General features: G+C 44.6%; 2 protein-coding genes across 8 annotated transcripts in view; both read left to right on the top strand.

Annotated features, from left to right (window-relative positions):
- The first annotated feature begins 52 nt into the window (after positions 1 to 52).
- On the top strand, positions 53 to 17,971 carry LOC129836380 ((E2-independent) E3 ubiquitin-conjugating enzyme FATS-like). 2 transcript variants are annotated; one of them, XM_055902459.1, is made up of 7 exons: positions 53 to 442; positions 1,395 to 2,448; positions 8,368 to 8,540; positions 12,492 to 12,672; positions 13,282 to 13,345; positions 13,818 to 13,917; positions 17,007 to 17,971. In XM_055902459.1, exons 1-7 carry the CDS (start codon positions 293 to 295, stop codon positions 17,034 to 17,036), a joined length of 1,752 nt encoding a protein of 583 aa, XP_055758434.1. In that variant the 5' UTR covers positions 53 to 292; the 3' UTR covers positions 17,037 to 17,971. The 2 variants fall into 2 exon arrangements, with proteins under 2 accessions (XP_055758434.1, XP_055758432.1); XM_055902457.1 differs by having other exon boundaries at positions 56 to 442; positions 8,365 to 8,540.
- Positions 17,972 to 22,839: 4,868 nt separating this feature from the next.
- Positions 22,840 to 24,637, top strand: part of LOC129836381 (disintegrin and metalloproteinase domain-containing protein 12-like) — a 138,083-nt gene continuing 136,285 nt past the window's right edge. For 2 of the 6 annotated variants that reach the window (XM_055902460.1, XM_055902461.1), the window contains exon 1: positions 22,845 to 23,394. In XM_055902460.1, coding sequence (XP_055758435.1) covers positions 23,286 to 23,394 — 109 coding nt within the window. In that variant the 5' untranslated portion in view covers positions 22,845 to 23,285. Of the gene's footprint in view, positions 23,395 to 24,637 lie in introns of all 6 variants that reach the window. The other 4 variants (XM_055902462.1, XM_055902465.1, XM_055902463.1 and 1 more) reach the window with 3 other exon arrangements.

A 24,637-nucleotide genomic window follows, 5' to 3' on the forward strand; every position in this document is an offset into this window, starting at 1 on the left:
CTCTAATAATGGGAGATAAATAAGTCCCAAGGGGGTGTGGTATATGACCAATATACCATGGCTAAGGGCTGCTCTTAGGCACGACAAAGCGCACAGACGAGACAGCTGTGGGCCTATCGTCTGTCTGTCTGTCAGTCTCCTCTTCGCCAGGACTCTTGACATCTGTCATTCATTGCAAAGTGGACAGAGAAAATAGTAGTACGCTTCTTCTCTGAGACCTGTTTCAGTGAGGAAACGTATAGGCTGAGTGCTTTGTGGACTTGCCTGTTGTGTTTTGTTTTAGATTTTTCCAATGTCTGGAACAAGCAGTAGGCTATATATTTTTTGTTTTGTTTACCGCCATGTACATATTTCAGACGGAAAATTAGACGACAATTGGTCCAAGTCCATGGGTTTTCGAAGTGGGAGGTTCCCCAGCCTACCAACATCTAATATCAATGAGGTAAAAGATAAAACCCTTTTACTATTCTAGCTGTGATATATTTGTTATCATATTACTGTGCTTGTCTTATTATTGTTATCTTTACAAAGTTATTTCTTCTGTACAAATTACTGCAACTTATAGCTAATAAGTACATGGTTATGTGTATCAGTTTAAAAAAAGTATATGTTTGAACATGGTAATATCATCATCATCATCATATCATCATCATCACTATGTTTTAGCACAATTTATGATGCTGAATTAATACATGTCATAACATCCATTATGGTAATGTGTGTCTTGCTTTTCTAATTAGATTTATGCCATCTAGACAAGGAGGCTATTCACTAGCTCAGCAGTGGGTTTTAGTCCGGAGAAGAACTTTGCCATTCAAATCTATTCGATTACGTTTGTAAGACATGCAGTCCTCAGACTTTGAGTCAACATGAGTGCAATTTTATGCAGGAACTTGTGGACATGTTATTGTGCTTGGACAAGCCATGGGAAGTTTTCACTGCAAACAACAGCCCTTATGTTAACTGACAGTCACGATCCATCCTGCAAATCAACTATTGTCAGAGAATGGACGTGAACTAACCATTAATATGACACATGTCTGATATGAAGTGAAAGTGTGACAATTGTTTTACCTTCTCATGTACACTGTACTTGTCTTAATTGGCCTGTCTTAAGCTGGATAGCCAGGCAATCCTGGAATGTCAATGTTAAATGTCATGGTTAATTTGTCGCTGACTGTTGGGCATTAGGTTACACATCACCATGGTAACAAAAGGAGATCTCAAAATGAAAGCAGGTAGCCGATAATAAGTAATCCCTAGAATATATCACGGGGAAAAGTATTGGATTTATTTCCCTCAGTCTGTTTCATATACCTGAAAGATGCGCTATATTTTTAGACTGACTATTTCAACACAGCTCTGATATTTTCCTTTGGGTTCCCTCTCCTTAGGCTTCCACCAAGGATATTACCCCCTCATGGAGCATGTGGAGAGGACAGGGGGAGAGGGCTTCCACATCACCCTCCCTTATGAGGCCGACACACTCTGGGGACTCCCAGAGAGGTGGACATGTACCCCACAGAGGGAGTCCAACCCTGCTGAGGATGGCCAGTGTCCCTAATGTCCTGGGCGGCCGACCAAAGACGGGCTTCTCCTCCATCACCATCACATCCTGCAGGGTCTCCCAGTCAGGGGCCAACCGATCACATTATCCCCACCAACCAATCCTGCCTATCAGGTCATCCACATCCCTCAACCCAGTCATGAGTCATGTCCTATCCTCAGCCATTCCAAAGCACTCTGAGGTGGTGACCAGACATAAGGCCACCATAGTAAAGGTGACAGAGTACAGACAGAGCTACTCTGCATGTGCCAAGGTCCAGATGAGAGGGCCAGGGATGAGGACTGCCTGGCCTGAACACAGGCACAGTTTCACAGGTGAGGACAGTCTCAAGGACAATGGAAGCTCCTTCAGGCCTTTCTCACTCCAGCCCTCTTTCCGCTCCTGCGTCCAGCTTGAGGTACATTGGAGGTCTGCGAACACAGTTCTGTATCTGGACAAGTCACTGTCTATCTCCATAGGACAGCCAGAGGTCACAAAACCAGTTGTGCACAGGTCCACCCTGTCTCTGTATGTTGGGGGCTCGTCCCACATTGGAACCTCTATGGATTACCCCAAAACACTTCAGGACCTCCGGAGATCTATGGGGACACTAAGCTGCACCCATAGATGGGACAACTTAGAGACTGATGTGGGTTACAGCATAGGCTCTTCATCAACCAAAGGGGGCTACGAGGTCCCCAAAATGGCAGATACTGATGGTATTAAGAATAGGACATCGGATTTAACTGCACACAATCTTACCTCAGGGTTATTCTCATCAGCCAGAGGAACAGGCGACTCATACTCCAGGGCCAGTCAGCACAATGGAATTGCAGATGAGCTGTGCTGTCGTCGGCTGAGAAATTCCACACACAGACACCCTGCTTTTAATATCAGCCCAGGTATGAATTTCATCTCCCCATGTCAGGGCAAAACTCTAAAGTACCCATGCAAATCCAGCAGCATTCCTTTCAATGGCTCCCCATTTCCATAGCTGTGTGGATGAAATCACATTTCCAAGTCTTAACAGCGTACGCAATGCCATAGCGAGGAGGTCTTAGAGGGTGTAAAGTTTCATTTTTAACTCTGCCTCTTACCTTTTGATTTATACCTCATACATTGTTAATAGGATATCTTCCTTACAGACGCAGTGTGTATAGAAATGCACATTGGTGAAAAATCCACAAGTGCTACATTCTCACATAATGGAACACTGTACTTATGTGAAGGAAAAACTCATGCTTCTATTTTAATTTCATCCAACACATCCTTTGCATACATTATCTACCCTCTCAACCCAGTAAGCGTGGCGATGTTAGGCTTTTACGGGTGTGACACCGGGTGAAGCGCCCCATGAAAAGAATGAGTATATTGTTTTAAACGATCTCACTCCCCAGGCTGGTTGTGGAGGCTAGCTTATGGCTCAGAGGACAGACGAGAATGTCCTGTCTGCTTGGTGCTGCTAAGCACTGTCTGAAATAAAATTAGGCCAGGAGTCAGCTTTGAGAAGCACTGCACAATACCCAGGGTCTCTGTATACCCTCTCTGGTATTGTACTGAAAAATGGCATTGTGGAGTTCACAGCACCTGAGTGGCATTGTATCCTTAGTTTTGTCCATTGTGGATTTCTTGGAGAGGTTTGTTTGTAATTAGATGTAATTTGCCAAGGTTCTAGCTCTTGTTTCGAAGGTACTGCGTTTTTCCTGAGGGGCATTGTAGGGTATCTATTTTGAGTGGCATTGCAGAGTTCACAGCGTCTGTGTGGTATTGTGCCCCTAGTTGTCCTTTGTGAATGTATTGGAGAGGTTTGTTTGTACAAGTGACTACCTCTTTTTCAAAGGGACTACTCTGTGCCTTGAGGGGCATTGTAGGGTAGCCATAAGAACCTAGAATGCTTACAATCTACAGTATGTCCAAGGGTACGTGTTATGGAAGTCTCATAGGCACTGCAGAGTATACATCATGTATGAGCAGAGAAGTGCAGCGTCTATCATTTGATCAGTACGCAGCAGTTACACTCACACCAGGGAGGTAAAGCTTGGCTCATTGTGGCAGTACTGCAAGCATATAGACCACACATACCTGCTCTGGCTGGCCTCCTAGTGGACTCATCTACTGGCCCAGGTCACAGAGTGATGGATTCTGGTTACAGTGGAAGTGTAGATAAACATAAATATACACATTAAATACACATTAAGATACAAAACACAGTCAATTAAAACATTATATCCTGGCATGACTTCCACTGGAACGCAAAGAGTTTGATGCATCTGGTGGACATAAGGCTTTATATAGGCTACAACCTTTTATAGGCCATGATTTAATATAATCATCCATTTAGTCACATGCGTTTTAGATCGTGCATCAAGGACCGGAACCTAACAGTTTTTTCCTCAACAAAAAAGATTGATGCAAGGGGGGCTCAAACCCACAGTTAAAGTGCACTATTCATTTAGAATCAACCACTTCAGCAGAGTGTTCCAACTCGAAGTGATGATTTTTTTTTTATTATTCTTTTTATTTCACCTTTATTCAACAAGTTAGGCCAGTTGAGAACAAATTCTCATTTACAACTGCAACCTGGCCAAGATAAAGCAAAGCAGTGCGACAAAAACAACAACACAGAGTTACACATGGGATAAACAAATGTACAGTCAATAACACAATAGAAAATCTGTATACAGTGTGTGCAAATGAAGTAAGGAGGTAAGGCAATAAATAGGCCAATAGTGGCGAAGTAATTACAATTTAGCAATTAACACTGGAGTGATAGATGTGCATATGAGGATGTACAAGTTTAAATACTGGTGTGCAAAAGAGCAGAGAAAAACAAAAACAAATATGGGGATGAGGTAGGTAGTTGGTTGGATGGACTTTTTACAGGTGGGCTGTGTACAGCTGCAGCGATCGGTAAGCTGCTCTGACAGCTGTTGCTTGAAGTTAGTGAGGGATATATACAGTGAGTCTCCAACTTCAGTGATTTTTGCAATTCGTTCCAGTCATTTGCAGCAGAGAACTGGAAGGAAAGGCAGCCAAAGAGGTGTTGGCTGTGGGGATGACCACTGAAATATACCTGCTGGAGCACGTGCTACGGGTGGGTGTTGCTATGGTGACAAGTGAGCTGAGATAAGGCGGAGCTTTACCTAGCAAAGACTTATAGATGACCTGGAGCCAGTGGATTTGGCCACGAATATGTAGCGAGGACCAGCCAACGAGAGCATACAGGTCGCAATGGTGGGTAGTATATGGGGCTTTGGTGACAAAAATGGCACTGTGATAGACTACATCCAATTTGCTGAGTATAGTGTTGGAGGCTATTTTGAAAATGACATCGCCGAAGTCAAGGATCGGCAGAATAGTCAGTTTACAAGGGTATGTTTGGCAGCATGAGCGAAGGAGTCTTGCGAAGTAGGAAGCCGATTCTAGATTCAACTTTGGATTGGAGATGCTTAATGTGAGTCTGGAAGGAGAGTTTACAGTCTAGCCAGACACCTAGATATTTATAGTTGTCGTCATATTCTAAGTCAGAACCGTCCAGAGTAGTGATGCTAGGCGGGGGGGGCGGGTGCGGGCAGTGATCGGTTGAAGAGCATGCATTTAGTTTTACTTGCGTTTAGGAGCAGTTGGAGGCCACGAAACGAGTGTTGTATGGCATTGAAGCTTGTTTGGAGGTTTGTTAACACAGTGTCCAAAGAAGGGCCAGATGTATACAGAATGGTGTCGTCTGCGTAGAGGTAGATCAAAGAGTAACCTGCGGCAAGAGTGACATCATTGATATATACAGAGAAAAGAGTCGGCCCGAGAATTGAACCCTGTGGCACCCCCATAGAGACTGCCATAGGTCCGGACAATAGGCCATCCAATTTGACACACTGAACTCTTAATCGGCAGACTCAACAGCCTTGGTTTCTCTAATGACTGCCTCGTCTGGTTCACTAACTACTTCTCAGATAGGCTGTTGAGTCTGCCGATAAGAATATGGTGATTGACAGAGTCGAAAGCCTTGGCCAGGTCGATGAAGACGGCTGCACAGTACTGTTTTTTATTGATGGTAGTTATGATATCGTTTAGGACCTTGAGCGTGGCTGAGGTGGACCCGTGACCAGCTCGGAGACTGGATTGCATAGTGGAGAAGGTACGATGGGATTCGAGATGGTCGATGATCTGTTTGTTCACTTGGCTTTCAAAGGCTTTAGAAAGGCAGGGCAGGATGATAGGGATAGCCTTCATGATTTCTATTTGACTAATCCATAAGGTTTCGGTATTTTTACGTTATACGATAAACGGACCTCTTATCTTTTTTCCATAAAAGCACAGATAAACAAAAACGTGGGATTTTTTTCATATATGAAAAAACATGAAAATGTTGTCTAATGTTAGTAGTAGCTAGTACCCTAGTCAAGGATGCATCGATGCAATATTGGCACTCAACATTTTGTTACAGACCAATGAAACAAAAGTAGCCCTTGAATTTGTAGGTTTGAAATATCCCTCTAATGGCCAGGGTTGACCTATTTTAAGAAATGCCATTGGTTGGTGGATATAAAGTCTAAGATCTAGGCTGATTTTTGTGCCAGGATATAATCAGTGCCACCTGTTGAGGTTAGCATAGGGCAAACGTGCCGATACACATTTTGTGCTGGAGAACCTGTTGGTTGCTTATTTTTGCAAGTACGGACCAAATGTATTGAAGCCGGAGTAATTTACCGGTGTTATACACTCGCCATACTCTGGCTCCGTTTGCTGCATTGCTTGCTATACCAATGACAGCGTTGAAATAGTCTGACTTGGTACATAGATTTCTTGTTTGTTGGCGCCAGAGCATTTGATGGTGTGTTCTTCCTATGATAAATGATTGTGTCTTATATTAAATGGGTCTGTTTTTAAAGGAGGTGGAGGAGCGGGGTTAGAGAGTGCAGGATAGATGCACTGTCATCATGGTTTACATTATTCATGCAGTATGAACGTGTCTTTTTCTCTGCTTTACTCACTGAGTCGTGGAGAGTAGGGGTCAGTTAGAGGGCTCAACAGTTTTCCCTCTTCTCCAGGGCCCAGTTTTTCAAAAGTTATCTATCGGATTTTGCCTATCGGAAAGGATTAAATGCATTCATTCTATTTCTATAAATGTCATCCTATCTGATAGGAGTAATCCAGATAGATCATTTTTGAAAAACTGGGCCCTGGTCATATATTCCAGATCACAAATAACTCAACTCTCACTCAGCCCTCATGTTCATTATACCTATGTTAGATGTGATGTAAAAATACAAAGCCACGTTTTAAAAAGGGCCAAATGGCTTCTCTGCAAATTATTCTGAATGCACATGTTAAGTAAGATCTAGGTTATCTGAAAACCTCTTTGTTGCTCAATCACAAAAAGAAAAATCTGAATTGATGTCTGACAATGCAGTACAGTCACAGTATTGTAATAAACGGCCTGTATATGAGATGCACTCTTTTTTACCATCCATGTAAAATGTAATCGACAATGTTTGATGAAGAGTTAACTGCATATGCACTGGAATATACAGCTAACTACCAAAAAAAAGGAAACACCTAAATAAAGTGTCTTAATAGGGCGTTGGGCAGGACAGGTTCAATGCACCTTGCCATAGATTCTACAAGTGTCTGGAACTCTGTTGGAGGGATGAAACTCCATTCTTCGACGGGAAATTTTGTTTTGTTGACGGTGGTGGAAAATGCTGTCTCAGGTGCCGCTCCAGAATCTCCCATAAGTGTTCAATTGGGTTGAGATCTGGTGACTGAGACACACACTGTTAAAGCCCCCTATGCTCCTTTGAGACCGCTATACCACTCTTCCAAAGTCACTGAGATTTCTTCATCTACAATACAATTTGACTGTCCGTAGTTACAGCGAACAACAGAAATGTGTCTTCTGCACTCTTAATTTCACACACACATACTTCCCTTGAGGAGTGTAGCGCTTAACACTGTTTCCTTGAATGCAACTCATGTCGCACACACACACACATACACACACACACTGCACTACTGGAGAAAATGTTGTGGAGTTAATTAAGAGCCTTGCTCAAGGGCTCAACGGTAGGGGATTGTTGTTAGGATATGAACACAGCAGCCCTCCAGTTACCAGATCAATTTCCCCATGTTTATCCAGCGCCCTACCTGGGATTCGAACAGGCGACTTTTCAGATACAGGTCCAATTCCTCTGCCGCTGTGCTACCTACAACCCGTAGCCATAGTAGCCAAAATAATGGGCAACTAGGCATTTCTATACATAACCCTGAGCATGATGGGATGTTTTAATTGCCAAAAGATATTCTCTGCTACTTTTGTAGACTTTTTAGCCAGTATTTCTGAAAGTAGCGCTCACTAACCAAAATGATCCCCGAAAATGTTGTAATACATCACAAATGTGCAGATATGTGCACCACGTTATTGTGCTCTCTCTCTCGCTCTGCTGTGTGTGCATTTTGCTAGCTGTCACTCAAATGGTGAGGGGCTGAAGCTCATTGGCTGAAACGCGAATTGGCTCACGTGGGGGTAAATCTAGGGAAAATGGTGCCGCACAGTTTCCAGAAAAGTCATTTTCAAAATAGGGATTTCATGGCTAATTGAGGTAAGACAGTAATTCTGACAAATCCAGCCCAAAGGTTGAAAAAAAGACTTACTAGTTGCCAAAGTACCAGACCATGTCTTCAATTAACTCAGGAACCACAACTTTGTGGAAACACATGCTTTTAATATACTTTGTATCCCTCATTTACTCAAGTGCTTCCTTAATTTTGGCAGTTACTTGTACAGCATATGTTCTGTTTTCTGTCTCTGCCAATCAAAGTAGATACTAGAACATGGGGAAGACAGTCAATACGTAAGGAGAGTGATGAAAGACAAGGACACTCCAGAGAAGATCTGCATGTTGCTGAGTATTTCTGTCCACACCAAGCAGACACCTGCCAATCACAACTGACAGTTGATCCTCAGGATATCAAACCCAGAGCCTTCAGTCTCAAAGTATGTGTGGATCAATATCACTCTATCTTCTGAAATCATTTTCCTGAATGTTTCATTATAGTATATACTGTAATATTATATGATGCTGTATGGTCACTGTGTGAAAATTCTTTATCTGAAATTTGAAAAGATATCGGCATCAATAGAGAGACGACTTTGGTTGTGTTGCTAGCACTGCAAACGACTAGTAAAGAGTAATCTGTGAGTGAAGGACTTTCTTTCAAAAGGAATGTTTATTCTACTTTATTGAAGAATAGCTCTTTCACATTCATTAGCGAGACCTGAGATCTAAACTGGTGCCAGTCAAAGTTAAAATGCTTTTATTTTTCCTGCACTCTTAGAAAACAAATATGCTATCTGGAACCTTAAAGGGTTCTTTGGCTGTCGCCATATGAGAACCCTTTTAATAACCTGACACGCCCTGACCTTAGATCCTTTTTATGTCTCTATTTGGTTTGGTCCGGGTGTGATTTGGGGTGGGTATTCTATGTTCCTTAGTTCTATTATTAGTATTTCTATGTTTTGGCCGGGTAGGGTTCTCAATCAGGGACAGCTGTCTATCGTTGTCTCTGATTGAGAACCATACTTTTTGTATTGTTTATTGTTTTTGTCGCCGTCATTTCTTAATAAAAGGAATATGTGCGCTCACCACGCTGCGCTTTGGTCCACTTCATTCAACAGCCGTGACAGAACTTCCCACCACCAATGGACCAAGCAGCGTGGCCAGGAGTATGAAACAACCTGGGAGGAGGTAGAGAGGTGGTCGGTCGACCCAGGGAGGGTGCCAGAGCCTGCCTGCGATTCAATTGAGCGTGCGAAGAGGGATACCGGAGAATGGAGTCGGCGAGACGTACACGGTTAGCGAGGAAGCTCGAGAGGGGGGGCACACGAGGAGATTGGCTGAGTTTGGAGACCTGAACCAACTCCTCGTGCTTACCGTGGTGAGCGTTGTACTGGTCAGGCACTGTGTTATGCGGTGGAGCACACGGTGTCTACATTGCGCGTTCACAGCCCAGTGCGCTACATCCCAGCTCCCCAGCATCTGCCGGGCTAGGGTAAGCTTCCAGCCAGGACGGGTTGTGCCAACCCTGATCTCCAGACCTCCAGCGCGCCTCCTCGGCCCAGTATATCCTGCGCCGGCTCTACGCACAGTGTCTCCGGTGCGTCTGCACAGCCCAGTGCGTCCTGTGCCAGCTCCCCGCATGTGCAGGGCGAAGATAACCATCCAGCCAGGACGGGTTGTGCATGCTCTACGCTCGAGACCTCCAGTGCGCCTCCACGGCCCAGTGTATCCAGTGCCTCTGCCAAGGACAAAGCCTCCTGTATGTCTCCCCAGCCTGGTGAGTCCTGTGCCTTCTGCCAGAACTAGGCCTCCTGTATGTCTCCCCAGCTTGGTGAGCCCTGTGGCAGCTCCACATACCAGACTGCTCATATGTCTCCTCACTCCAGCGATGACCCATGGCACGAAGACTCCAGTGATGATCCATGGCACGAAGACTCCAGTGATGATCCATGGCACGAAGACTCCAGTGATGATCCATGGCAAGAAGCCTCCAGTGATGATCCATGGCACGAAGCCTCCAGTGATGATCCATGGCACGAAGCCTCCAGTGATGATCCATGGCAAGAAGCCTCCAGTGATGATCCATGGCACGAAGCCTCCAGTGATGATCCATGGCACAAAGCCTCCAGTGATGATCCATGGCACAAAGCCTCCAGTGATGATCCATGGCAAGAAGCCTCCAGTGATGATCCATGGCACGAAGCCTCCAGTGATGATCCATGGCACAAAGCCTCCAGTGATGATCCATGGCACGAAGCCTCCAGTGATGATCCATGGCAAGAAGCCTCCAGTGATGATCCATGGCACGAAGCCTCCAGTGATGATCCATGGCACGAAGCCTCCAGTGATGATCCATTGCACAAAGCCTCCAGTGAGGAGTCATGGCACGAAGCCTCCAACGACGGCCTCCAGTCCGGAGCCTCCAGCGGCGGTCTCCAGTCCGGAGCCTCCAGCGACGGTCCCCAGTCCGGAGCCTCCAGCGACGGTCACCAGTCCGGAGCCTCCAGCGATGTTCTCCAGTCCGGAGCCTCCAGCGAGGTTCACCAGTCCGGAGCCTCCAGCAACGTTCTCCAGTCCGAAGCCTCCAGCGATGTTCTCCAGTCCGGAGCCTCCAGCGACCTTCTCCAGTCCGGAGCCTCCAGCGATGCTCCCCAGTCCGGAGCCTCCAGCAACGGTTTCCAGTCCGGGGCCCGCAACGAGGGTGCCCAGTACGGGGCCCGCAACGAGGGTGCCCAGTCCCGGACCCGCAACGAGGGTGCCCAGTCCAGAGCCTCCAGCGACGTTCTCCAGTGACGTTCTCCAGTCCAAAGCCTCCAGCGACCTTCTCCAGTCCGGAGCCTCCAGCGACGGTCCCCGGTCCGGTGCCCACAACGAGGGTGCCCAGTCCGGGGCCCGCAACGAGGGTCCCCAGTCCAGGGTCGGCGACGAGGGTCCCCGCACCAGACGTGCCACCAAAGTGGGGTGAGCCAGTGGTGGAGCACGGTCTGCATCCCGCACCTGAGCCGCCACCGCGGATAGATGCCCACCCAGACCCTCCCCGATAGGTTCAGGTTTTGCGGCCGGAGTCCGTACCCCCAGTCCGGGGCCCGCAACGAGGGTCCCCAGTCCGGAGCCCCCGGCGACGGTCTCCAGTCCGAGGCTCGCAACGAGGTTCCCCAGTCCGGAGCCCCCAGCGACGGTCCCCAGTCCGGAGCCCCCAGCGAAGGTCCCCAGTCCGGGGCCCGCAACGAGGGTCCCCAGTCCGGAGCCCCGAGCGACTGTTTCCAGTCCGGGGACCGCAACGAGGGTGCCCAGTCCGGGGCCCGCAATGAGGGTGCCCAGTCCCGGGCTCGCAACGAGGGTGCCCAGTCCCGGGCCCGCAACGAGGGTGCCCAGTCCGGGGCCCGCAACGAGGGTCCCCAGTCCGGGGTCGGCGACGAGGGTCCCCGCACCAGAGGTGCCACCAAAGTGGGGTGAGCCAGTGGTGGAGCGGGGTCTGCGTCCCGCACCTGAGCCTCCACCGCGGATAGATGCCCACCCAGACCCTCCCCTATAGGTTCAGGTTTTGCGGCCGGAGTCCGCACCTTTGGGGGGGGTACTGTCATGCCCTGACCTTAGATCCTTTTTTTGTCTTTATTTGGTTTGGTCAGGGTGTGTTTTGGGGTGGGTATTCTATGTTCTTTAGTTCTATTATTTTTATTTCTATGTTTTGGCCGGGTAGGGTTCTCAATCAGGGACAGCTGTCTATCATTGTCGTTGATTGAGAACCATACTTAGGTAGCCCTTTTTCCCAACTGTCTTTGTGGGAGGTTAACTTTGTTTGTGGAACATAGCCCTTAAGCTTCACGTTTGTTTTGTTTTGTATTGTTAATTGTTTTTGTCGGCGTCATTTCTTGATAAAAGGAATATGTACGATCACCACGCTGCGCTTTGGTCCACTTCATTCAACGACCGTGACATAACCATTTTTGGTTGCAGGTTGAACCCTTTTGGTTCCATGTCTACAGAGGGTTCTACATGGAACCCCAAAAAGTTATCCTATGGGGACAGCCAGAGAACTCTTTTGGAACCCTTTTTTCTAAAAGTGTGGCTGAAGAATAAAACGCCAATGTGAAACACCTTTATGAGGGGATTGCAAAGGAAGAAGGGTTTGCAAAGAGTTTTACTTGTAAGACCCTTTTCCTATATCCATTATTACAGAGGACTATGTGGTGTTGATTACCATATCACCTCACATCTATCCATTACAATCTGCAAGGGGAGTCATCAAGGGCAGAGGCATCTTTTCAGAATAACAGAATAGAATCTAGGCTTTTTTTTTACCAAGATGAGTGGGCCAGTGCTGGCTAGCAGTAACTAAACAAGCAGCTTATACTTTCCTCCCTCCCTGCTCCCTCTCTCCTCCCCAGGAGGCCCTGGAGATGTTTCGGCCAGACTTCATCAGTCGCTCCCAGGGAAGAATGAGGAGTCTGGAGCAGAGGGCCAGGCGGAGGAAGGCCCTGCAGTGTGCAGACCTAGACCAGGTGCAGGGTCTCTGGGAGGAGAAAAGTAGGCATAGGAGGAACTGCACCAAGCCCCACCCGCTCAGTGGTACGGTGATGGAATATGTCTGACATACAGTACAAGTAGGAACACACTGTTTAGTGATTTCTCAATCCTAGTCCAGGGGAACAGCTTTGCTCTCTGCTGGTCGTTATTAAGTACTGCAGCTCCGTTGAAGCGCAGTCTTGTTTACGTCCAACTCCACAACTAAAATGGTTATTATTGGTGAATTACATGGATTTACCATCTTTAGTCGCTATCATGTGTTTTTGAAAGTTGCTACAGCACTAATGATACACACTTTTTTCAAGGCAAGAACTTCACATACTACAGAATGTTAGACATTTCCTTTCCCAGTATGACAGTACTTTACAATACAGTATAGACCAGTCTCTCTAGTACTAAACCATAGCGTCACCTTAACTCTGGCCGCTCGCTCCCACTCCTGCTTAGCCTTCTATGAAGGTAAAAATGCAAGCTAAATATAGACCCTGATACTCACATCTTAATTATGCAGTGCTGACTGTTGGTCTCAGTGATGAGCTGACGAGAGTCCGCCCCTCGGCTCTCAGAAGGACAGGAGTAATGAAGCCTAGTAAGGAAAGTGGAAAGTGTGTGTGTGTGTGTTTTCCTGACAGATGCTTGTGTGTTTCCCAGATAACCTTTTCAAACCCAGAGAGAGGGCCATATCAGGGAAGGAGATGCAGCTACGCTCCAGACGGTAGGTTTACAGACAGAGCTGTACTGTGACGTGTCAGTCTCTTGCCTACCTCTGTTTCACACACACTCGCATGCACGCACGCAAAACACACTGTGGATGTCAGACAGCCGAACGTCTGTCTTGATTGGAGATATGAACTACCGTCTGTATCCCGTTATCATGATTTTCTTTACTCCCTGTCTTATCTGAGAAGGCACACCTGATCAGAGGATAGGTTCCCATTGTCATGTTTTTAATCTGACTGGGTCGATCTGGGAACAAATTGACTATTTATGTGAGTGAAAAAGGAGCCAGTGTGATTTTGGTTTTATCAGTGGATCCAGGTTTGGCCTTTGTGGGTTTGAGCAGATAAAGCTTCCTTTCTATGGTGACGATTTTCTGGGAATAGCTGAGTCGCCCCTGGCCTGCTAATTCTAGAATATTCCCCTTCACAAGCTTAACCTACCATGTCTAACCATCCCTTTTAACTTAGGATTTACAACAAGCTCCCTGAGGTCACTAAGAAGAAGGAGGAGGAGAAAAGGAGAGTGGTATCGCAGACCAACAGATTGCGGGCAGAGCTTTTTAAAAAGGTATGTTTAGTTGGTGCTGGGACTTTGTGATAAAATATTCACCACATAGTTGTATACACCGTAGCCATGTCTGAAAATTTAAATACAGAACAACTGCATTGCTAACTACAGTGTTGAAGACTGCGTTATGAGTGCATAGGGAGGCATTAAATGTGCTTGTAAAACTTGTAGTGTTTGAGGTTTAAAAAGGCCTCTGAAGTTTGTAATTTCCACTTTGAGATTTCAGACTTGATTCTCCCCAAAACTAGTAATAATTCATAGTGAGGCCTTCAATGTGCTTAATTTAACACACTGAAGGTTAAGAAAGTCATACGATAAGAACAAGGTATGCAACATTGCAATACAGTTAGAAGTCCTATTTAAAATAATAATCTTTCACTGGATATCTGGATGAGGTGCCATTTGAAAAACAGTATAATTCTCCAAGAAAAATGCATTCCAGCATGCTCCTTTCACAATCTATGCCCAGCAGAGGCCGCTGTTTGACTTCTTAATAGAATTTCCTTCCTACTGTAATTTGTCATCGAAATGTCTTCACAATCAATATCTGTGCACTGGTGTTATGTATTCATCTATTCATGTTTCACTGTTGCTTCAGTGAAATGAGTTTGAATCCAGGTATTGTTGAGAAGACATGTAATTTGTGATTTTAAAAGTTCCTGAATGGCAGCTCTATGGACACTCAAGGACACATTGGGTCCTTGGATTAGCACAGATCTAGTGTGTAGGGGCTCTTTTAACAAGCCAATGTGCCCTTGATGATTGGAGGGCAAGTTGTCATAAACTCATATAAACTGTCAAACATATTCTGGTTCACCCGTACCCTTCATTCAAATTCCCATTACACCAAAACCAGGACGGACATTGATGGCCTTGATATCAGTCAGGTGTACAGTGTAACAAGTAGAATGAGGAGACATTTCCAATTTACTCAGAGATAATTAAGATCCCCTTATATGTCTGGGGTTTCCTTTAGTTAGATACCCAAGGTGGTTTGAAGGTGACTGGGTTGTCTCATTCAGTGTCACTCAATCTGAATTAAATGCATGGTAGCACCCAGTAAAGAGTCAGACCTCTTACAAATCCCACTCGATAAAATGCCAAGGGGTGCAAAGTTCGAGCTCTTCACTCAGGAACGCCAAGTGGTGTACATGGTGTTATCTGTATGTCTGTGCATGATGTTTGTTACGCATACAGAAAATAATCCTGCAGCAACAGGAAATGTGGATGATAAAAAATTACAATTTTGTCGAGGTTGATACCTTTTCATAAGGGAAAATCAAGTCTGACATTTTAAAGTGGAAATTACAAACATCAGAAGCCTTTTTAAACCTCAAACACTACAAGTTGTACATTTCCTGCAATGGGTTGATCAAATTCAGATCCTATACATCTGTATACACGTTTGTGGAAAGAGAATCAGGTGTGTTTTACAAGGGACGCAGCCATATACTTTGTGTACAGCATTTCCTTATGGCTGGTTACTCTCTCTGTTATGGCACCTGATCCTTCCTCCTCTCATTTCTACTAAATCAAATCAAAATCAAATCAAATTGTATTTGTCACATGCGTCGAATACAACAGGTGTAGACTTCACCGTGAAATGCTTACTTACGAGCCCTTTCCCAACAATACAGAGTTAAAAAGTTTTAAAAAGTGGCTAAATAAAAAAGGCAATAGTAACACAATAAAATAACAATAACGAGGCTATATACAATAAGTACCAGTCCCGAATATGCAGGGGTACAAGATAGTTGAGGTTAGGTAATATGTAGGTTGGGGTAAAAGTGACTAGGCAGTAATGATAGATAATAATCAGAGTACCAGCTGTGTGTGTGTGTGTGTGTGTGTGTGTGTGTGTGTGTGTGTGTGTGTGTGTGTGTGTGTGTGTGTGTGTGTGTGTGTGTGTGTGTGTGTGTGTGTGTGTGTGTGTGTGTGTGTGTGTGTTGTGGTATCAGTGTACTATCTGTGAGTGTAAGAGTAGAGTCCAGTGAATGTGCATAGAGCCAGTGCAAGAGAGTCAGTGCAAAAGAAAAGGGGAGTCAATGCAAATAGGTAGCCATTTGATTAACTGTTCATGGCTTGCGGGTAGAAGCTGTTCAGGAGTCTTGTGGTCCCAGACTTGGCGCTCCGGTACCGCTTGCCGTGCGGTAGCAGAAAGAACAGTCTATGACTTGGTTGGCTGGAGTCTTTGACAATTTTTAGGGCCTTCCTCTGACACCGCCTGGGATATAGGTCCTGGATGGCAGGGAGCTCGGCCCCAGTGATGTACTGCGCCGTACGCACTACCCTCTTTAGCGCCTTACGCCCGGATGCCAAGCAGTTGCCATACCAAGTGGTGATGCAGCATTCAAGATGCTCTCAATGGTGCAGCTTTAGAACTTTTTGAGGATCTGAGGGCCCATGCTAAATCTTTAAAGCCTGCTGAGGGGGAAGAGGCATTGTCATGCCCTCTTCACGACTGTGTTGGTGTTTTTGGACTATGATAGGTCCTTATTGATGTGGACACTGAAGAACTTGAAGCTCTCGACCCACTCCACTACAGCCATGTCACATGTATACGGAAGAGAGCTTTAATTTTAGCAATGTTTTGCCCACTTGTCTGCAATGTTGATGCCACATTTCAGATCAGCAGTATGCTGGTCTAGGAGCAAAAATGTTAATCAATTCAGTTGTCAATTCAGAAAGTTTATTGAAATTGCAATGGAAAATCCTCATGGAAAACAATGAGAAATTTTCAATTAATTAGGAGAATTTCGTTTGACTTCCAGAAGAGTATGTTTGCAAAGCTTAGGACATATTGTAGAAAGGCAGCTTTATATGGCTAAAGTGAGATTGCTTCAGTATAAGAGGAGAGTTATAGCATTGCAGGCTGTTTAGCCAGATAGCAAGTCATCGTTATTCCCCCACTGGGACTTGGCTATCCACCTCAGGAGACAGACAGTTGATGGAAGTGAAAGTCAATTTAAAAGGAGGAATCTTTCCCATTTGAAAAACTGCTGATTTCAGAAGATTGAAATAAAGTCTAGCCAAGGATTTGTGTATTTGCCAGTCTTTGATTTCTAAATGATTTATTTGTTGTTTTGCAGAATCTTCTGGACAAGATCCTGCAGAGATGAATATGGACAAACTCGAGATGTTCCCTACTAAACCTTCAACTCACATACTACACTCACCATCCTCCTTGGATTCATGACCTTACACTCACTTAATATGCAATGTCAGTCATCGTTGCCATACCGACAGTATACCTTGATTTTATATGGAATAATGAGAATACTTCCAAGAAAACATTCACACTGCTCTTGTTCGTATCACTCTTTTATTCAAGCTTACATGTTCTCTTGGCCTTCTTGGCCTTCGTCAGAGCTTATTCGTATGTACATGAATTCCATAGCATTTAAAAGACTATCCAAGCTCCTGACAGGATCACTGACACTGTGCACACCTGAGAGACGAATGAACTGGAATGATTCTTTTGTACTCTCCATACTGACCAACATTTATTAACTTTATAATGGTAATGGAATTGATAGGGTTGAATCATACTGTTGTGTATCGAGCTACATTATAAGTGACAGTCTGAAGGCTAGGGCCATGAGGTTTTGTGGAAACCTGCCATTGATAAGGTTCTGTAAATATTACATAAACTGCCTACTCTCTCCAGTCCTCATACCTTGTAAACATCCACCTAAATTGACATAACTGACATTTTCAAACAAAGCAAAATTGTATTTTTCTATAAGAAATGTTTTATATTCAGTCAGCTAGAGACCAATCTACACTGCTGCAAGGTTAGTCATAGCCACGTTTTTAAAAAGATATGACATTCTCAGTAGGAAAATTGTTGGAAGACAAATGTAGGCCTTTAAGACGTTGGTTGTTGTAAGAGCAATGGCATGATTAGGTTTATCAGTTATGGTAAGATGGAATGATTCTCTGCCTTACAGCAAATGTCTATGTTTTGGCTTTCTATCACTGAATGATTTAATGCTCCTGTAAGTATGTTGTCATTGTTGTCTCAATTATAGTAAAGCTGTCTATCGAAATTAAATTTTTGTTTAATTTAATACTTATTCTTTTTCAGAGTTTAAAATGTGTTGGGTTGGAACATTGGTGCAAAGAGAAAAAAAAAGAGAAAATCACCTTGACTTGTCATTTATCTGTGTCAGAGATGTATAGAGCTGAGAGAGAGAGTGTCAGTCGTCACTGACTTCATGTCAGCTTTGGGGCTTGTGGAGCCTCCCATCCGGAACACTGAAATGCCCAGCTAATGGAACTCAGGAGACAGGGAGCATCTGTGAAAGAGCCCTTTGTCGTGGAGGTCCTTGATAGCTACATAAGACAGAAGGTTACTTATGAAAGGTGGGTGGTTGGTCTGGTTGGTCCGGGTGGATGGTTGGGTGTATATCACAAATTTCTAGCAACCCAAAGGTTGCGTATTCTGCTCACATCACAGACAACTTTAGATTTCAAATAATTAGAAACTTTGAAAACTGCTTTTTAAAAACGACTTACTACTTTGTAGCAACATTGCAACTACTTAGCATGTTAGCCAACCCTTCCCCTAACCCTAACCTTAACCATTTAACCTAACTGGACCCACAAATTAATACATACCATACCAAACGTGCCATACCATTTCTCTGTTAAGTCTACCCCGAGTCCAGCTTGCACAGCCCAGGATTACATGTGAAACAGGAGACAGGCAGCTAAACAAAATCTAGTCTGACCATCTTCATCCGACCCTCAGCAGCGTTGGAAGAAAGCGGATGTTTCTGGTTTTCAGGGATACAGTAGTTTCAACCTAACTTCTGTTTCCCCTGAAAAACAGAAGTTGGGACTCCCCACAGGCGTCTTTCTGCGCCTGCTACGTTAGGTTAGGGGCCCTTATAACAGAGAGAATTGTGGCATTATGCAACCATATTAGACACAGGCAGAACAGAACATTGAAAGTATTCGTGTACAGTCCATAGAGTGTCTAAATGCCCCTTTAGGCTAAACGGGTTCTTTTAACGATACCCACAAACCACTGTATTGATAGAACTGACCTTCTCTTGGGAATTACTTTCTGTAGCCACCAAGCCATGTAGCCCTGTTCCGGTGGCTGAGCACAGACTGACAGACATTAGATTATGAGGCGAGGGATGCCTATCAGCCTAGGTTTCTCAAGAGTATACAGCAGCAAAAGATCATAGCCTACTGCCTGGGCACACACTTGTTGAATCAACGTTGTTTCCATGTAATTTCAATGAAATTAGACGTTGAATTGGAAAACAACCTCTCACTCAACGTCAACAAAACAAAGGAGATGATTGTGGACTTCAGGAAACAGCAGAGGGTGCACCCCCCTATCTACATAAATGGGACCGCAGTGGAGAAGGTGGAAAGCTTCAAGTTCCTTGGCATACACATCACTGACAAACTGAAATGGATCACCCACACAGACAGTGTGGTGAAGAAGGCGCAACAGAGCCTCTTCAACCTCAGGAGGCTAAAGAAATGTGGCTTGTCACCTAAAACCCTCACAAACTTTTTTACAGATGCACAATTGAAAGCATCCTGTCGGGCTGTATCACCGCCTGGTACGGCAACTGCACCGCCCGCAACCGCAAGGCTCTTCAGAGGGTGGTGCGATCTGCCCAGCGCATTACCGGGGGCAAACTACCCGCCTTCCAGGACACCTACAGCACCCGATGGCACAGGAAGGCCAAAAAGATCATCAAGGCCTCGACCACCTGAGCCACTGCCTGTACACCCCGCTATCATCCAGAAGGCGAGGCCAGTACAGTTGCATTAAAGCTGGGACCAAGAGACTGAAAAATAGCTTCTATCTCAAGGCTATCAGACTGTTAAACAGCCATCACTAGCACATTAGAGGCTGCTGCCTATAGGCATAGACTAGAAATCACTGGCCACTTTAAGGAATGGAACACTAGTCCCTTTAATAATGTTTACATATCTGGCATTAGTCATCTCACCTGTATATACTGTATTCTATACTATTCTATGGTATCTTAGTCACTTAATAATGTTTACAAATCTTGCATTACTCATCTCATATGTACACTACCGTTCAAAAGTTCGGGGTCACTTAGAATTTTCCTTGTTTTTGGCCTTAGTACTTGTCTCATCGCTGCAACTCCCCAATGGGCTCGGGAGAGGCAAACGTTGAGTCATGTGTCCTCCTGTAACGGTCCTGACCTGTTTTATGTTGTTTTTGTATGTGTTTAGGTCAGGGCATGTGTTTTGGGTGGGCAGTCTATGTTATCTGTTTCTATGTTGTTTTTGGTTGCCTGGTATGGCTCTTAATTAGAGGCAGGTGTTTTGCGTTCTCCTCTAATTAAGAGTCATATTTAGGTAGGGTGTTCTCACTGTTTGTTTGTGGGTGATTGTCTCCTGTGTCTGTGTCGAAGTTACACCATACGGGATTGTTTCGGTTTGTTCGTACGTTTATGTAGTCTGTTCCTGTGTCAGCGTGCTTCGTGTATATGTAAGTTCGTTTGTTCAGGTCTGTCTACATCGTTTTGTTATTTTGTTAATTATATCCAGTATAGTTCGTTTTCGTCTTTGTCTATTTTGTTTATTTAATAAATCATTATGTATTCACAACCTGCTGCGCCTTGGCTCGATCACTACTCCACCTCTTCTTATGAAGAGAGAGAGGAACGCCGTAACACCTCCGAAACATGACCTACCGAACTGCACTCCTTAACACCTGCCCGCTTAACCCAGAAGCCAGCCGCACCAATGTGTTGGAGGAAACACGGTACAACTGACGACAGGAGTCAGCACCTGGCCCGCCACAAGGAGTCGCTAGAGTGTGATGGGACAACGACATCCTGGCCAGCCAAACACTCCCCTAACCCTCATGGGTCTCCCGGTCTGGGATCGAACCCGCGTCTTTTGTGATGCCTCAGACCACTGCGCCACTCGAGTGGACCTATAGGCCTATATGTTTATAAGATTAAAATGTGTTCAGTCAAAGGGGACCAAATTAGTATTTAGTAATTTAGCAAAGAATAGTAATTTCGACCTGGATGGACATAATTTCCTTAATTTGCAGACACTTGAGCTATGGAGACTCATTAGAACTGACACTTCCTACTAAGAGACATCTGTCCATTTGGCCTGCAGCATACCGTACACAGAGCAGGTTGGCATTTATTGAGATGACTCTTGTACTGGAGGCAGCACTGCAGAGTGGTCACTAGCTGGCACAGCCACAAAGTCATAAAATATTATTCTAAACCTAGCCTTAATGCTGACCACACTCCTAATCTTAAATCAAGACCAAAAAGCAAATTTTTACATGAATTTTTACAACATAGACAATTTTGACTTTTCAGCTCGCCTATTTAGCGAAAATTGCTCCATTCTGCCTCCTGGGCAAGATTTATGACAATAAACATCAACCTGCTACTGTCACAGACCAGAGGAACATGTGCAGGAGCAGGTAGCATGTCAAATGCAATGAGGAAATTATATGTTGTCCACTGTCTTAATGTGACAGGAAATCTCTTGAGGTATAATCTCTCGTCGACAGCCATCTAAACAAATTACGCGATATTTAGTTCTGGATTCACCGAGATTACAAGGCATATTGTATTTCTGTAAATGTAATATTAAACCATATATGTAGAGCCTAATATTACCTCAATATTGAAATAGGCCTACAGTAAATGTTTACACATATCCAAGTTACATTTTATATGTGGTAGAAGTGTATACCTTAAACATTTATGTTGATGGAGATAAATTGCGAATTTGGTCACCTTGATTTGGCAGTAGATGCCCATTGCATGTAGTCTGGCAAACACCTAAATCTCAAAGTACTCCTGACTAGTGAACGAACGGGTATTTTTGAATGGCTCTTTTTTGTGAGCGTTGGGAACTGAATAGCATCTGTGCAAGAGCCATTCATTTGGCAAGCGATTTAATTTAGTCAGGTAAAATTGTAATTTTCACAATCTGACAATGGTAGGCAACTGTTCAGGCTTTACATTAGAAATGTTGTATTTTTCATGATTTTTCATTTCAAAAATTGCACTTCTGAACGAAGAGCCGTTTTGGAGCCAATTAGGTGAACAGAACCGAATGATCCGGCTCACCGAAAAAACACGGAATGCCCATCACTCCAGAACTTCCGTCTGGAATGGATCTTTGATGCTGTCGACACAATGCGTCGATAACGAAGGGGGCTGTGCTCACTCAAACCACCGACACGCACAGCCACACATAACCCCCGAGCGTTGCCCTCTTTCATTACAACAGTTAGATTTTAAAATCCAAACAATGAGGCCTCAACCCCCGAGGAAAAAAACAAACATTTGAGAGAACCAATCAAACCATCACACAATTTCTGAGATAATATTGCATTAACAAACAGCCTCCTTTCCAAACCTGTGTGGTCACAGCTCTCCCTGCGCTGTGAGTTGTCAGGGTACATTGGATCAAAGACAGTACAGTATGAAGACAGGCAGAAACTGCTTCTCCAATAGAAATCCCCAATCACACTTGTAAGCGATGTCATGGCAACATTAGGTAGCTAAGTTCATGTGCATAAACACGTTATCGGGTCTAACTGTCGTTTCAGTCCGAACTGTGCACGTGCAGGCTGTCAAATCAAAGGCACTCCTGTTTGTTTTTGACAAAAATGAAAATGTGTCAGTTTGTCACGTTCACCAGGTTGGAGTCATACTACTTAAGACAGCCAACTACTTAAGACATTGGTTCGAATCTAGGTTGTGCCTTTAGATTTCGAAAAATTAACAACTAAAGATTTTTTTTTTCTCTCACTGACTTCTCAAAGACCAAACCCTGGTCTGCTGGGTCTGTTTGCAAGCGTTCCCGGAAGTCTCGGAATGTTGCGCCTCTAGGTTTGGAAACTCTATGATTGGATGCTCTTTTTTACAAAGATTGCATGCTACCCTCGCGGCGCTAGGACCCAACGTATATAGTCCTTGCAAGCGCACATGGCCATTGTAGATTGTAGCGGCTCTGATGTAAAATAGTACGCTGGTCTCGTGAATCAGATTTCTTATGTAGGCTATCTCTCTCTGTTTTCTGTCGGACCCGCTTACTTATAATTCTTCAAACTCACTTATCAATGTCTTGGAGACATTACTTACTGCCAAGTCCTTGAGTGCCGCACGCAGGGATTTCAGCATGCTTGGATGAAAAGTTTTTGACAGCTCCTCTTTCGTGGTCCGGCTATAAGAAGTCAATACTTGTTCTTCCTCTGTTTCGGAGCTGACCCCACTCTACTGCTTGCATCCCGTATCTGTCAATCACTCGTGGACAGCATATTATGGTCGTGTCGGTGCAATAATTCATCCTGAACGCATTTCTTTTCTAAATCGGGCAAAATGACTAACTGCCGTTGGAAGAACTTTGCATTTCTAATTGTTTTTCATGTCTTGTCCATGTCAACAGCAACGGGCAATACAGACAACACACTTCTGAATTTACATGATGGTAAGTCTCTATTTGAATTAGCCATCAGCCATGCTGACAGTTTTATTTTGCTGTAGTTTACATTGGTGGTGGAGATACATGGGCTACTGTATCACATTTCTGTCAATTAAAATGTAAACGTCTAAGTATGTAGAGTTAAAGGTATCAAGCTTGATTCAGCTTTTATATCCAAGTTACCCATTAATGCAAAAAGCTCAAGGCTACAAAAAAAAATTCTGCAGCTCAGTTTGGCCAAATCTAATACAAATTTAAGTGTGCGTGTGTGTGCGTGTGTGTGTGTGTGTGTGTGTGTGTGTGTGTGTGTGTGTGTGTGTGTGTGTGTGTGTGTGTGTGTGTGTGTGTGTGTGTGTGTGTGTGTGTGTGTGTGTGTGTGTGTGTGTGTGTGTGTGTGTGTGAGGCAGAGAGAGAGGTTTGTTACGGAGGTGTATCCTGAGGCTATTGTTTCCTGCAAAGTGAAATGAGACAATAGCAGGAAAGTGACAGCAGTGCTGGGTGGAGAGAGAGAGTGAGAGAGAGATACTACTAAGGAGATTAGAGCTGTGCTGGCTGAGGTGACCAAACCACCTCTGGAGTGTGAGAGTGTATGTGAGATGCATCCTTTGATCAGAGAGAGGATCTAGTGAGAGCCTCTGGCATCTGTGAACACGCAGCCTGTCAGCTGGACTAAGCCACAGGGACTGGCCTCAGAACAGCTCTTATCATCCCTCTCCAATCCACCTGAGTAGAGCCTTTCTGTCTCAGAGTCAGTGGTAGAGAGAGAGAGTGAGAAGTCAAGAAACAGTCTGGATAAAAAATCGTTTTGTAGTGGGTATTTGGTAACCTGGATGAAACTGTGTTTGAGCAACTTCTATGGTCCCTCCATGAACTATAACATTAGTGAGTGTAGCTATTAGATGGGTTAAGTTAGGCCTATATTTAATAACCCCACATATACCCTAGTTTATTCATGTCATATAAATAGTTTCTCCATCATCTCAACATTACAGCAGAGACAAATGGTAATGACAGTGTTATCGTTCCATCTGCTATGCTCTGAGAGGCTACCAAAACAGAATATATTTTAGAAACACACAAACATTACCCTCTGGGACCTGCTTGGCTCTGAACGGGGTGTACAAAATCGTTTTAGAATAGTGTGTATTGAAATGGGGCAAAACCATGCTTTGATGTCTGCAGGATATCTCCTGAGCTCCTCCACGTAGTGGTAGTTAGCATGTCTTCATCATCAACGAACGTGAAATAT

This window comes from Salvelinus fontinalis, chromosome 37, assembly GCF_029448725.1.
Source record: "Salvelinus fontinalis isolate EN_2023a chromosome 37, ASM2944872v1, whole genome shotgun sequence".
Taxonomy (NCBI): domain Eukaryota; kingdom Metazoa; phylum Chordata; class Actinopteri; order Salmoniformes; family Salmonidae; genus Salvelinus; species Salvelinus fontinalis.

What these genes read in the sequence shown, in the direction of transcription:
- LOC129836380 (XM_055902457.1), top strand. Translation starts at nt 293, where the DNA reads ATGTCTGGAACAAGCAGTAGGCTATATATTTTTTGTTTTGTTTACCGC. An exon ending in ATGCAGCTACGCTCCAGACG is followed by an intron (nt 13,346 to 13,817) that starts GTAGGTTTACAG and finishes CTTTTAACTTAG; the next exon opens with GATTTACAACAAGCTCCCTG. An exon ending in GGGCAGAGCTTTTTAAAAAG is followed by an intron (nt 13,918 to 17,006) that starts GTATGTTTAGTT and finishes GTTGTTTTGCAG; the next exon opens with AATCTTCTGGACAAGATCCT.